Source organism: Musa acuminata, chromosome BXJ2-4 (assembly GCF_036884655.1).
Source record: "Musa acuminata AAA Group cultivar baxijiao chromosome BXJ2-4, Cavendish_Baxijiao_AAA, whole genome shotgun sequence".
In the NCBI taxonomy this organism is placed as follows: domain Eukaryota; kingdom Viridiplantae; phylum Streptophyta; class Magnoliopsida; order Zingiberales; family Musaceae; genus Musa; species Musa acuminata.
In genome coordinates, this window is record NC_088341.1 from 2,695,689 (window position 1) to 2,710,331 (window position 14,643).

The following is a 14,643-nucleotide window of genomic DNA, read 5'->3' on the forward strand; positions in this document are numbered from 1 at the left end:
AACTTTGTGTCGCCAGTGACAAAAGAAAAATCCACTGGACATGCCAACAATCCAATGTTTCATTCAAATCCTTATCGCTATAATTAGCTGCCTTCCCCTTTTGTCTTGGTAAAACATTCTCTCCATGGACTGTGTGAGCTCAAATCCATTTAAACGGATCCTATACCCTCTCCGTGATGCTCGTGAACATGGTTTGACTTCATGGCTCGCGGCCTTCTCCTTTCATCCGACCCCCGCGACACACCCACGAAGAGCCCTCCGGCTGCCACGTACGCCATTCTAAGAACCGCACACAACAGCCGATCCCCCTTAGCTCTTGCATCAAAAACAGGGGACGGATTTGTTTCATGGAAGCTAGTGATGGCAGTGGATCCCACCACCTTAGAGTGATCAATCATCCTACGCGGCGAAGCCTGATACGTCCGATCGGGCGCGCAGGATCCTGAGATCGAGTACACGTGCTGTCCCTCTCTCTCGTTCTCCCCCCTTTTTATCTCTCTGTTTCCAACTTTGCTTCCATGCATGGCGATCTCTCTCCTCTCCGCTCAACTTGTCGCCCGAAAAGATCAAGAGGAGGACGAGAGAGCGATCGGAACTTGAAGTGAACCTCCCAAAGGTTCGATTTTTTTCTTGGTTTTCCTTGGTCTTTTAGAGGGAAATTTAGTGACCATCATCAAAGATACTTGCAGATGGAAGGCCGAAATCTTGTCGCTGCCAAAAGAACTGGAAATGGTGTGATTTCTTTTCTGCTCTTGATATTTCTCTATTAGATTCTTGTTGTATTTCTGGTTTTTCTTTGTAGTAAACGGCAGCAGATGTGATTGAGTCAGTGTTCAAGTGTCCCAATCCTGTTCCTGCTCTAGAATCGGAAAGAGCTTCACTTTTTCTCCTCATTAGTTGCCCAAGCATTTGATGCTTTGTAGATTTAGTCTTCTGAGAGTAATCAGATGAAGACTTGAATTTGGTGAGGAACCTTCTCATGACTGATAGATTTGATATCTTTTTCTCCTAAAGGATCTAGGAGACAGAGCTGATGATCCATAGAAGAGCTCGGTTGGAGATCAAAGAACAGATCTTTGTGTTCGTGGGATCTAAGATTGATCCGACAAGGCAAGAACTGGGGGAATCTGGTTCAGCTCCTGCATCCACTTTGAGCTCCTCGATTGGCTTGGGTCATTCTTCTGCTTTATCTTCTCGGCAATGGGAACAGATCAGCAGGAAGTGAAGTCGCACATGTGCAAGGTCTGTGGGAGGAGCTTCCCCTGTGGAAGGTCATTGGGTGGGCATATGCGATCCCACATGTCCTTGATTTCCCCCCTTCAAGAGGTGGGCGAGAAGCCACAGAGCAGGAAAGGCTTAATTGCAGCTGGAACCGGTTACGGTCTAAGGGAGAATCCCAAGAGGACTTGGAGGATCTCCGAGAGAGGCGGCGAGACGCTTGATAACGGCTGCAACAAGTGTGGGAAGGGCCACTGTGATGGTTCTCACAGCAGAGCAGCGCAGGAGGAGGTGGAAGATACGGAGCAGCAAGATCAGGGAGTGGACGAGAGGGATGGCTTCTCCGAGACCCAATCCTATGGTGAGGTGACGGTGCTCCGGAAGAGGAGGAGATCGAGAAGAGTGACGTCGATCCCATGTTGGAGTTCTTCGCCACACGAGTTCGATAAAGAGCAGGAGGACGTAGCACTGAGCCTTGTGATGCTGTCGAAGGGCGTCGGCTCCTTCTGCAGTGTCAGCTCCGCCGAAGACTCCTTCGATAGGAACCTGGTTGTCGATTCAGCGTGCCAAGGCATGGATGGACAGGAAGAAGAACTGATTACTTCAAGAAATGTGTATGAGAGGAGTGAGCTAAAGAAGTTGGAATCCGATGCATCTGATGCCGGATTTGCTGAAGATGATGATCTCAAGATGCCAAAGTCCTATGACAGTGATGACTTCGATGAAGCATCGACGACTTGTTTCAAGAAGAAGAGCTTGAACTGCAATGCAGATCGACTCGATGCTTATGATGCCAAATCAAGCACAAAACCTGTAGACATTGATTTCCACAAGCCCCCGAAGCAGAAAAATCGATACAAATGTCTTATTTGTAACAAGTCATTCCATTCTTACCAAGCCTTCGGAGGTCATCGTTCGAGCCACATGAGAATGAAAGCCTCCATCGAAGCAGGGACGGATGGCAGCAGCACCTGCAAGAACAGCATCGAGAGCAATGCATACACAGCAACAAAACAGACCGATGAAGATTCCGGTCGGCGTGCTGGCACTGGAACTGGCTCTGAGGCATCCAAGAAGGTCAAGGAATACAATTGTCCGATTTGTTGCAAGGTTTTCTCATCTGGCCAAGCTTTGGGTGGTCACAAAAGATCTCATTTTCTGCCGAACTCCAGTTATGAGGGGTCTTCTGCATGTCAACAGGCCATGGTGATCCAACAGCACCCTTCTGTGATGCCTGATATGCTTGATCTCAATGTGCCAGCTTCGGTTGATGAGGATCCTAAATTGATCACCGATAACATTGAGGCATGGTGGGTCAAAAGCGGTGCAGAACATGAGCCATTAGTAAGTCTGATCTCAAATTGAGATGCAGGGTGTACAGATTCATCGAATAACTTACCGCGGATTTGTTTGATTCGTTTCTTCTGATTCAATGGCAAAGTCACACCTACTTGCCTTCATCTTTTAGAATTGTAGTTTCCAAATCTGCTCCTCAATGAAGAGTTCTACACCTTTCATTAGTACAAATTTCCCTAAAAATAAGAGAAAAAAGAAGCCAGTATGAGGAATACTTGCCTTCGAGGTTGCGATTGCCGTGGCAGATTAGCTGGGAAAAAAGATCATTCTGAAGTAGATTGTATAATCAGGCATAAGCATTTTCTATCACAGGAAAAGAAAGAAGAAGAGGAAGCAATTGCAATGGAGTAGCTGATCAAAGTGCCAAAAGAGCCCAGCTCTTCATAATCAAGTTTACTGACAAGGCATCAGTTCAGCATTCATATTCTTCCCATTTGGTATTGAGCATGTCAGTGTTTCTTGGAGTGTCTCATTAAAACTTATGAGGCCAAACACAATATATTGGATGAAGGAAATGTTAGTAAACAAATTTGTTTCTTTTCTGAAATCTGAATGCTTGATTTTAGTATGATTATTCTCACTGATGATCTCAAGTAACCTTCATCGGTATACATTTCCTCACCTTCAGAGGAAATTTGTTCATCTTGAGCCATTGTGACAACTCAATGCTTTCAGATTAAACTACTGTAGATCGAAGAGGTAGGAACCAGAAGAAGTAGATGACATTGAAGGGCATATCTGTTTGCCAGATTGCTCAAGCTTCCTCCTGATTGAAATATGTGACTGGTGCAGCCAATTCATGGATGGATCTATTTGGTGGTCTTTGCATTGCATGTGAAATAAGTTTGCAGGTTTACATGACAACCATATTCTCTTAAGAACTTCTTCTTTATATTTGTTTCATGAGGCTAATTCTGATCTCATCCTTTCTTCCTCCTCATGGCTTCAAGTAATCCTCATTCTTTTCTTCCTTTGCATACAGAAGTTGGGTTTCTTTAGCATCAAAAAGCTCAATCTGTGCACTCTCCTACCTTCCTCCTCTCTCGTGTACAGATACAATGGTTAGATAGAGATACAATTAGTGTGCGATTACATGTTCTTCTGGCATCCCAAACATTTGGTGACAAACACAGGTCATATGGTGATGCTTCGAAGCAACCATACAAAGTCTTGTCCACATCAAAAGATCAAAAAGCTTTTATCCGCAGCAGTATGTCGCACGCAGCGAATCTGATGCAACGGTTCTGCTTTCCTTGAACATAAAGAACATGCCATTGGATTGCTGTGCTATGAGAGAATTCAGCAATCTGGAATGGCCATGTTTGCTTGTTCTGTTTCATGCCTGTAAGTGGACTAGCTTTAGGTCCAAACATATCAGCTTCACTTTGGGTAATTTGGGTGATTCTGAAGTGTTCGGATTGAGATTAGGAATTCAGAGAAAAGGAAAATAAAACTTTCTATTTCTTATCCTGAAACACAGAGGTGTTTTTATCCTCCTTTTCGGAAGAACATGAGACTTTTTTTCCACTCTCCCATTATATCTAGACATGCCTAATCACAAAGTTTTCCTTATTTTCCATAATATTTTTTTGGAATTTACTCTTGCATTAAAAAAGGGAAAAGAAAAGGAGAAAAAAAACATTTAGAAAACAATAATCTTGTGAAAAAATGGACACATGAAGGAAGAGTAGGAAACTGCTTCATGGCTTTGCTAATGCTTTTTCCCTTTTCCAAATTGATAATTCTCTCTGTTGGCTTCATGTGTTACATTACAATCTTTTTAGTGTCATACAGTATAATTTCTTGTTGATGTGCAAAACTAATACTTTGTTTTACAAAAGTATATTATTTGTTGGAAGAGAAGTGAACAAATGACCAATTTTGATTTTTTTTTTCCATTTATGTTCTTTCTAGTAAACTATAGATAATTACTTGTCAACTGAATCTTCAACTTGTAAAGCACAGAGGGAAAGTGATTGGACCAAAGAGATATCACAGACTAAAGGAAATGAAATGATCAGTGAAAGAAAAGACAAAACACAAAAGAAGACTTGATCAAGAGGAACAGTTCAATCTTGATGCTGCTACTGAAATATCACCAAACAAAACAAAGCAGAAGTTTAGAGTGAGTGATACTTATCTGCAGAATTCAAAGAAATTTATCTTTCAATCCTCTCTGTCTGAGCACGAGAGACAACATTAACAATATAAACTATTTTTGGATTCCTACGTAAACTTGTAGAGCATTTCAGCTAAAAATTAAGTATCCTTCAAAGTTGGGCAGCGATTCGACAGAAACGACTGGATACACTTGCAGCAGATGTTTGCACGCGTTGACCTTGAAAAGCCAGATAGCTCAGATATCAGAGATAGCTAGAGTGACCTAGCTCCACTAATCTTAGAAAGAGAGGCTCAAGAACATCTTTGCCATATACTTAAGAGTCACAAAAACTCTTGTTCGATTTGATTCCTCGGCACGTGATAAAATGAGAGGAAATCCATGGATCATCCAACCAGCATTTCTTTTAGCTTTAATCCAGTAGAACAAAAATCACTACCAAGAGACAGAATTTTGGTCTTTGAACTTGAAGATCCTGTAAAAAAAAGAGGAAGAAGAGATAAGAAAAGACAAACTAGTAGATAAAAGTCCAAAAGAGTTAGCAGATGTAATGCCCTGAAAAATTTAACACATCAAATATCCAATTTGAAATTAAAATACAGTAAACAACAAAATACATGCAAGTAGCTTGAATTGCATCTGTATCAAGCTGCTTATCTATGGCCCTTTTAAAAGCTAATCCAATGTTGAGTTTCTTTCTCCATATTGAGTTAGTGGGAATTTTGATAACTTAATCCAAAATAATTACATGTATACACCTATGAATTTGTGGATTTTCAATTATCAATACCAGAAATTTTTTAGCAGGGCAAACAGATAAGTTCATGAAGAAGAGAACTAGCCTCGGTTAAATTTTCAGCATTGCTCAAGATCAGATGCCTCCTCGGAATCAGAGAGTGGTAGGAGAGTGCATGCTCCAACCATGTGGCCGTTGAGACAAACATAACACTCGATGCTATCATCATAAGCACCCAACCTGATGCAAGCACTCCTGGGTATCATCTTTGCCTGCAGCATGTTCCACAATTTTGCCTTGCAATATGGACACACCTCTGTGGGATGGAGTATGACTTGCCTATCGATCAGCATCTTTCTGACGCTTGAAATAGGAAATGACTTGAATACACCACGAAAAAATCCAACATCACCATCATCTCCTTGATCAAGATGCTCACAAGGATCCGAAACATACAAATCATCCGTCCTGCACTGTGGGATGAGAAAGCTCTTTCCAGAAGTCCTAGAAAACCTAGTCCTGTAAACAAAATGACCTGGGATGTGGGTGATATTGAAGACACCCCTATGGCCGAACCCTGAACAATAGATGAGAAGCTTCCCGAGTGCTTTCCAGCTTCCATCAACACTGTGACTTCCGCAGGATTGTAGATCGAGCATCATTTTTGGGGCCCTTGATCGACAGAACTCTTTCCACAGGATTCGCTTGGCGATCTCATCAAACCATTTGCATACACACGACATCAGAGCAATCAATCTGGGATTCCAATTCAGATGTCGGAAGACAAGATAGATGGCATCCTCGCTCAGGTGACCTTTGATGCATATGCATGAAGCTGAATGAGTGCAACGATACTGCTTCGGTACCAACATTCTGTCAGCAAGAAAGTACAGATTTCACTCTCTCTTGCTTGGATCCTTCCCCAGCAAAGAAGCAAATCTATGTCAGTGATTGGAAGAAGACCTGCTTATGTTCTGCAAGAAAAATAACTGTTTCATGACCGTCTTTTTCATTTTAGTTTAGAAAATGCATCCAACCGTCTTTCAGATACAAAGTCTTAGGAACAAGAACAAACAATTCGATCACACCGAAGTACCACAAAAGTAGCAAGTGCCACTACCATACTCTACAATTGCATGTCCTGAAGGATCCAGAGCTATGCATTTCGCTTAGTTTGAGAGACATTTTGGTTTCAGTCAAATGAATCGATCACTTTACATGAATCAGATGAACATAAAATGTGAAATTTTTGGATGAAAATGGCCTTTTTCATATCGAAACTCATTTTCACGGGGAACTACACTTAAAAGACCTAATCATTATCCAGGTGATCATGCCAAAGCAAAAAATTCCATGGACTCGTTCTTCACTCTGTTAATTGTGAATTATTATAACAATTCCGTCCTAATTCTTCTACTCCAATCAGCATAGAAAAAAAAAAAAAAGTAAAGAGAACAAAAGAAACCTTCAATCCTCATCTGATAAATCATAGAGCAAAATCCGATATCTTTGTCTAATTCAAAGCATCCAACTTCTGGCTGATTTCAAACGTCTAATTCCCAAGCACCCACTTTCTTCTCCAAGCAACCCTATGATTCCTTGACCCAAGCGATTTCCACAACGCGTGCGGTGCGCCATGTCAAATCGAGACAAATCAGCTTCAAGAAGGGTACACGGAGACGAACAATCGCAAACTCCCGTCGCCAGAAAACCAAAAAATCAACCAAAGAAACGACTTTTTAGGCGAATCATGCATAAAACTGGGCAGATCTCTCACCTGGACCACAAAGCCTTTACTCTCTTCCTCCCGTCCTCGCCTACAGGAACCAACCGTGTTGTGTATCCCTCGGTTGGAGCCAAGAGTCAAGATGAGAGGGATCCCATTTCAGCTCCCCTGGCGACAGAATGGCAGCGGGTCAAGAAAAAGCCCCTCGCGGAGCACAGAAGAAATGACGGAGACACCATGAGGTTCCTCAGAGTTTGTCCTCTTCCGGGGGCACTTTCGTCAAGTTCACGAATTCAAGACCATCCGATTCGACAATCTAAGCGAGAGAGCGAGAGAGCGAGTGAGAGAGAGAGAGAGAGAGAGACGAAAGCAAACTAAGTGGCTACGCTGTGTCGGGGGACACAGATACGTTCTCTGCTCTGTTCTGAGCCACACGACTGAGATCAACAGCTGCACGCCAATAGAAGGTTGCTCGATACTAGATTTTGTTCCCAAGACAGATTCCATCATCATCATCATCATCATCAGGTGTTCTTGCTCCAAATCTTATGATGCTTTGATATGCACACCTCAGGTTAGAATTCATCCAATAAAAAACACTTGAATTATTAGTAACCATGATCATCAATTGATGCTTTATACATAGAAATATAAAAAGTCTATAGATCATCTATAATGTTCCAGAAACTTATCATCATAATGAGATTTCAAAGTGTCCTAATTCCAATTAGAACTTTTACACAGGGGTATATATGCAAAGTCTTTTATATATATATATATATATATATATATATATATATATATATATATATATATATATATATAATTTAAAGGGATAAAAAATAAAAATCACTAACTGTTGAGGTCATCAACATTCATCCCAAAAACACAATTTAACAAATTCTAAAATAATTAATGTAAATAAAACAATATAAGATTAAAGCTCCTAAGATGATTTGATATGTTTGGTTCACATATTCTAAGAATTGAAGTAGATCAAATCATTCTATGTGTTTGATTTTAGAATCCCGAAATAAGAATGGGAGGTTTAGAACAAATAATCCATTTTTATATTCTCTACTATGTTTAATATTCTAACATTGTTTTGTATTTACGTTATGTGATGCTTTTTTATTCTTCACATGTTAATTTATATGCTATATTTTCTATTATGTGGTACTTGAATTAATTTATGTTATTATTATGCTCATGTATAAGATCATAATATTGTCGATCACTACTTTGTTTTTTGGAATAATCACCGCAATCCAATAAAAACTGATGAATCCTATTCTTATTCTCATCAAACTTTTCACATCACTAAATGAATCCTAAAAGAATTAAATATGATAAAGAAACCTATTTTTTATTATTTTAGAGAACATGAAAGTTGGGATTAGAAAATTTTAATTCATTATACTCCCACAAACATGGAGGAGAGATACCTAAAAGCTAGCCATCTAAATCAATCACTTTCTTTGGCACTAAGAGCTAGTCTTAGCCTTTGATCACTTTGCCTATGCAAAACGATCACTTTGTTTATTTGTAAGAATAAAACCATGCATGATGCCAATATCTTCAAAGATATGAGGTTAGGTTGAAATCCTCTTGCATGCATTGTGTTAGTGACACTTAACAACCTCATGTTAAAGCAAATGTGACATTTACAAGGTAACAAACACAATAAAAAAAGTCCTTCCTTTAACCTATGAAGGTTTGGTTCAAGTTTACAATAAAACAAATTATTAAAAAAATTTTGATTGTTTAAATAGGATGTCGATTCATAATCATATAAGGTTTTGTTTTAGATATGTATCAATTTAATCTCAAAATGTGTTGAACCTTATAAGAACTACATCAATAGTGTACTTGACAAAAATTTTCTTATACTAAAGTTAGTTTAAACAAAGTATTGATCATATTATAAATCTTAAAAGTTTGAGAGAGATGAGATATGTACCTTAGAGGCCTTTTATAAAAGATTTCAAGATTACTATAATAATGTGCCTCGATATCAAATGCATTTATGTACCCTTTTTAATCTCAAGTATAACTATGTCACATCGAATGATTGTAATTTTTAAAAGATGATAGTGGATCGATTACATAATTGTGAGGTGTCGATTAAGGTATCGAGCTCGTAATGTCAGTCATGTAGTGTCGAAGTATTAGCCGCATGGCCCTGAAGTGTCGATCATATCATTATTCCCATAACACATATTCTACTCAAATAAATCATAAATTATTTGATTATTAATTCAACTATGAAAAGAAGATTACAGTTTGTAAACTAAAGGACAAGAGAATAAACTCATGATTGACTTCTGATAGATAAATCATTTGCTTCAATTATGGCTCAACATGTGATAGCCTAATCAATACGAGGATAACAAAGCACCGAGTATTCAAGAGAATATTCTATCTATACATTAGAATTTTGTTTTACAACTAAATTCACTGTAAAGATCCACAAAAATATAAAAATCAAGATATATGGTTCATAAAGATTATTTCACCATTGTTAGCTACTAACTTAAACAATGAATATATCATATTAGAAACTTGATCTTCGTAAAAATAGATCGCGGAGCATGTACTTGAGTTCAGGCATTCGAGCCATCTGATCGATGACACTAGACTTCTTCCACATGTGGGCTAAACCAAATTAAAGTAATCCAAGGATTATCAATATTTCTTTATCAACTTCTAAAATCTTTAATATTATATTAAAAATATGAGAAGGTAAGAGTGACTTTATAAGGCTTAATAAATCAATTATCCATAGAAAACCTTAAATACTTACTTAATCACCATATTTATTCAATACATAAGTATATTTTTCATTTTCATAAAAAAATATATTTTAGGTAGATATATTGTTTATGTCTTTGATTTGAATAAGTAATCTTTAGAAACTCAAATATGATAGTAAGAATATCAAAATAACTTAGCTTTATTATTATTATGTAGAAATGCCTGTATTATTGGGTCAGTTTCATAACACGTGGCGGCGTCTAACTTGAGCTCGTCCACCGGTAATTGCGGAAATCGTACAGCCAAATCGACCACTAATTTTTGATCCCCGATGACTTCGAACAAGTGCCCATTGGAGCGCGTGCTTTAAATTCGTGTCCAGAGATCCATCGTCAATCAGACGATGTACACGAATCTCGAGGCAACACAAACTTTTCCCGGACCCAATCCCCTCACCAAAATTATTTTGGTATCTCTCTCTCTCTCTCTCTCTCTCTGCTCTCTTTTCGCCGACGAATTCGATCTCCAGATCCAGGAAAATGTGTCGGTGAGTATCTGATCCAGCCACATTCTCGCCCTTCCCTTTAGCGATTCTTCCCGGTCGTCGATTCTTTATCCTTATTTTTGGTTCCTGATCGAGTCATTGTCGGATCCGGTGTTGCTTGTCGTGGATCCGAAGTGATTTGATCGATGTGTAATGTGGTTGTGCGAATGCATGACAGGATCCCGACTTCACAGTCTAGAATTGTTTGATTAGGGATGTTGAGCTCTTTAAAGTTACTATTCTGATACACCACTAAGGGATATTTGATGTAAGAGAAAATTTGTGAAGAATGTTAAGGGAAAAGATGCAGTAGTTTGTTGGATGGTGGCTTAATGTCGACTGTCTATATTTTCTGTAATGGGCAGATCAAGATCTTGTTGAATGAATGCTGGAGTTCATTTCTTGCAGCATGGGATTAGGCTGTTCAGTGTGATTCATCAATGAGCTAGTCAACATGTTATAGTTCAGTCAAATGTCTCTACTGAGCACAATTAGACACCACATGGAAATAGTATGCGGCTTGAGAAGCTTCTGCTACTCTTTTTGGGGATTATTCGTTTGTCATATATCTTGGCTACTGCTTATGGAACTTCGTGGTGATTTTAGATCAAATTCAATTTCCAATTGTGACTAATAATTATCATACTTATAGCTGCAATGAATTTATGGTAATTGATAAACTTTTATATCAGGTGTCTGAGAATAGAATACAGTAGTTGAGGTACTTGCTACAACAAGACAGATATGTCATTTGTTGCTGCAAGAGCTAACTAATGCCATTACACTATCTGTAGAACATCAAACAGAAGACTGACTACTCTAGCCTTTTGACAAAAGGTGTACTATGGACCTCCTTACTCTCTGTCTTGTAGCTTGTAATTTGTAGTTTTGTTTACATTGCCTTTAATGACTTCTGTTGCTGTGTCAATTAATTGCATATGCTGTTGAATGTGTAACTCATACTAAAGCTGCATCTTGTAATAAAATTGGACTTAAGCAGATCACACTATGTTGAGATGTGATGAATTATTAGGTTACCAATGTTTGAGACATCTAAATTGTAAGGTATATGGCTATTGTGGAACTGAGCTCTTCTCCTTAATTTTTTCGCAGGTAAAAACTGTGAAAATTAGCAACATATCCTTGTCTGCATCTCAAAGGGATATTCAAGAATTTTTTTGCTTCTCTGGAGACATTGATTATGTTGAAATGCAAAGGTCATTCTTTTATCCTCTATTTGTACCTCATGTATATGTATATTTAGGAATAAGGAAGTGATTACGGCAGTGACTCAGAAAATTCTCAACTTGCTTATGTCACTTTCAGAGACTCACAGGGAGCTGAAACTGCAATGCCTCTCACAGTGAGTTGGAGTCTTGACTCTAGACATAAACTGCTGCTTTCTTGTGCATATCTTACTTAATCAAAATGGTTTTTGCCCATGTTTTTTTTCAATCACATATCCAGGAATTATGTAAACTGTTTGTTGTATACAAATACAGGGTGCAACTATTGTTGATCTTTCTGTTAATGTAACACCAGTCGAGAAGTACAAGTTGCCTCCTGAAGCTTACCGACACAAGCTGGTAAGTCCTACCATTTCTCTGTTTTGTTTACAATGATGTGTGCTTGAGAACATGACTGCAACCCAAAAAAATAATATTTTATAATTTTTTTCCCGTCCCTAGTATTTTATTTTTGATAGAAGAAAAAAAAGTGTCATTTATGGCACTCAATTTCCTAGGCATATATGTAGCTCAGTGAATTGAAATTTGTGATAAAACTAAGTCTCTCGTGATCATGCTTCTCTGTAATAGCTGAAGCTGCGAATAGGATATTGATATATTGTAGCACAATTTGTCCACCCATGTCCCCCTAAATTTCAGACCTATGAAGCAAAAAATGTGACGAACATCGGATTTCATGTTGAAAGCCAATTTCTCTTATAACATAATGTATGCGGAAAAAAAACAATAATTGTTTGATTAAGTGATCCTTCTTTCGTATTAAAATTTTAACTGTTACACGTATGTTTATGGTTGCAACTTCCAAGGATCGGATTCGTCACCTACCAATGCAGCAGTGAAGAAGGCAAAGGATGTGGTTCGTAGCATGCTGGCAAGGGCTTTGTTCTCGGTAAGGACGCACTACAGCGAGCCAAATCCTTTGACGAGCAGCACCAACTCCTATCCACTGCCTCGGCAACGGTAGCTTCTCTGGATAAGAGGGTCGGGCTGAGTGAGAAGCTACCAATACTGGCTCGGTCACTATGAGTAACCGCTGTGTCAAACTGGAGCATCGTGGATCTCCAGTGCACTTGGGAAGGTAGTGAAGGCAGCTGAAGATGTTGGCATGAAGACTAGGGAGAAGGTGGACAAGGCCGAAGAGGAGAGGAAGGAAATATTCTGGACCGAGAGACGAGGGATGGTGAGTGAGTAAGCACAGGTTCACTTCGACGAGCCCTCACTTAGTGAACCTCCAACTATTCCTATGTATACTACGGACGAACTTAAGTTGAAGCACTAGAAAATTTCTGTACATAATAGAAGTTTCAGTCCTTTTTCGTTCCATTCTTAGTTTCCTTGATCATATAATTTATCTTTTATGTTTGTATCATCTATAAAACATCATCTTGTATGTTCTCATTGATAATAATGATCCAGATATATACACGGTTGCAAAATGTTCTATAGTTTAATGGTGTTGAAATTTGGTCAAGAGTTGGACATTTCGATTCAATATTTTATCACTGAAAATCGTCAATGTCGATCTCAAGCCTGCATGATAAAGGTGGTGGAGGATTATGTATTGACGATTCTCGTAGCTGATGATCAATCTAAGATTATATTAAATCTCATGAATATAAATTTTAATCGATTTTATTATAGAAATAAGAAAGTGATGTAAGGTATCTTCGCCATCGTTCCAAAGTGATGATGCTAAATTGATAAGGGTGTTAAAAAGATATATATATCAAATTGCTAAGATTAAAAAAAGAATGTGTAAGGATTTATGTAATATTAGATGTACTAAAGTTGAAGATCAAAGAATACATATTAATAAAAACGAAATTAAGAAAAGATGAAAAAAATATTTTTATAAATTATTTAATAAATAATCCATGTAGGACTTATATTTAATAATAAATAATAGTCGTAGACTTAATAACCATAGATTTATTCATAAAATTAAAACTTGTGAAGCAAAAGATACATCGAAGAAGAAGATGAAAATAGTTAAGGGTGTGGGATTGATGGTATTCATATTGAAGTATGAAAAAACTATGAGATAAGGGAATAGATTGGTTAACTAATTTATTTAACAAAATTATGAGATTTGAAAGGATGATTGATGAATGAAGAAAAAATTTCTTAATACTAATTTATAAAAATAAAATAATATATAAAATTATTTAAATTATAGAGAAATTAAAATCATAAGTCGTATATTATGAAATATTAGAAAAAATTATCGAAAGTAGGATAAGACTTAAAATCAATATATCTGAAAATCAATTTAGTTTTATGCTTGAAAGATCAATCATTGAAACTATTTATTTATTAAGATAATTAATAAAAAAATTATAGGGAGAAAATAAAGATTTATTATGATTTTTATTGACTTAGATAATGTCTATGATAGAGTTCCTAAAGATTTATTATAGTGGAGTTCATAGAGATATATCCACTAATTATATTGACGCTATTAAAGATATGTATAATGACATAGTTATTAGTGTTAGAATTATAGAAAGTATTTAGTGAGTTTCTTATTAGCATAGGATTATATCAAGGATCTGTATTAAGTCTCTACTTTTTCACATTGATAATGAATGAACTTATTAACCACTTATATGATAGATCTTATCTAGTGTATGTTATTTATTGATGATATTATTTTAGCTGATGAGAGCTTAAGTGGAATTAATTATAAACTTGAACCATGGAGGTAAATCTTATAAGCTAAAAGTTTTATATTAAGTAAAATTAAAATTAAATATATAAATAAATTTTTAGTTACCTAAGAATAGATAAAAAGTATAGTTAGGTTTGATCGACAAAAAATCTCTTTAAGTAAAAGTCTTAGGTATCTTGGATCAATTATCCAATAAGATGGAGAAATCGATGAAGATATTATTCATATAGGTAAAATAAAATAGTTAAAATGATGAAAAATATTAAGGATCTTAT

General features: G+C 37.2%; 3 protein-coding genes across 6 annotated transcripts; 2 read left to right on the plus strand and 1 right to left on the minus strand.

Moving 5' to 3' along the window:
- The first annotated feature begins 343 nt into the window (after positions 1 to 343).
- Positions 344 to 3,174, plus strand: LOC135609478 (zinc finger protein ZAT4-like). 2 transcript variants are annotated; one of them, XM_065102793.1, is made up of 3 exons: positions 344 to 616; positions 690 to 732; positions 1,015 to 3,174. In XM_065102793.1, exon 3 carries the CDS (start codon positions 1,201 to 1,203, stop codon positions 2,581 to 2,583), a length of 1,383 nt encoding a protein of 460 aa, XP_064958865.1. In that variant the 5' UTR covers positions 344 to 616; positions 690 to 732; positions 1,015 to 1,200; the 3' UTR covers positions 2,584 to 3,174. The 2 variants fall into 2 exon arrangements, with proteins under 2 accessions (XP_064958865.1, XP_064958866.1); XM_065102794.1 differs by having other exon boundaries at positions 690 to 3,174.
- Positions 3,175 to 4,625: 1,451 nt separating this feature from the next.
- On the minus strand, positions 4,626 to 7,497 carry LOC135609479 (EID1-like F-box protein 2). Of its 3 annotated transcripts, none has more exons than XM_065102797.1 (3): positions 7,207 to 7,497; positions 5,536 to 6,346; positions 4,626 to 5,168 (listed from the first exon to the last, which is right to left on the minus strand). In XM_065102797.1, the coding sequence occupies exon 2, from the start codon at positions 6,299 to 6,301 to the stop codon at positions 5,549 to 5,551; it is 753 nt and encodes a 250-aa protein (XP_064958869.1). In that variant the 5' UTR covers positions 6,302 to 6,346; positions 7,207 to 7,497; the 3' UTR covers positions 4,626 to 5,168; positions 5,536 to 5,548. The 3 variants fall into 3 exon arrangements, with proteins under 3 accessions (XP_064958869.1, XP_064958867.1, XP_064958868.1); XM_065102795.1 differs by having other exon boundaries at positions 5,536 to 6,403; positions 7,207 to 7,494; XM_065102796.1 differs by lacking the exon at positions 7,207 to 7,497 and adding an exon at positions 6,895 to 7,193 and having other exon boundaries at positions 5,536 to 6,403.
- Positions 7,498 to 10,312: 2,815 nt separating this feature from the next.
- On the plus strand, positions 10,313 to 12,717 carry LOC135609313 (binding partner of ACD11 1-like). The gene is made up of 5 exons (XM_065102422.1): positions 10,313 to 10,456; positions 11,567 to 11,670; positions 11,780 to 11,816; positions 11,956 to 12,039; positions 12,507 to 12,717. Exons 1-5 carry the CDS (start codon positions 10,313 to 10,315, stop codon positions 12,537 to 12,539), a joined length of 402 nt encoding a protein of 133 aa, XP_064958494.1. The 3' UTR covers positions 12,540 to 12,717.
- The last annotated feature ends 1,926 nt before the right edge of the window (positions 12,718 to 14,643 follow it).

What these genes read in the sequence shown, in the direction of transcription:
- LOC135609478 (XM_065102794.1), top strand. Translation starts at nt 1,201, where the DNA reads ATGGGAACAGATCAGCAGGAAGTGAAGTCGCACATGTGCAAGGTCTGT.
- LOC135609479 (XM_065102797.1), bottom strand. Translation starts at nt 6,301, where the DNA reads ATGTTGGTACCGAAGCAGTATCGTTGCACTCATTCAGCTTCATGCATA.
- LOC135609313 (XM_065102422.1), top strand. Translation starts at nt 10,313, where the DNA reads ATGTACACGAATCTCGAGGCAACACAAACTTTTCCCGGACCCAATCCC. An exon ending in GATTATGTTGAAATGCAAAG is followed by an intron (nt 11,671 to 11,779) that starts GTCATTCTTTTA and finishes TGTCACTTTCAG; the next exon opens with AGACTCACAGGGAGCTGAAA. An exon ending in AAACTGCAATGCCTCTCACA is followed by an intron (nt 11,817 to 11,955) that starts GTGAGTTGGAGT and finishes ATACAAATACAG; the next exon opens with GGTGCAACTATTGTTGATCT.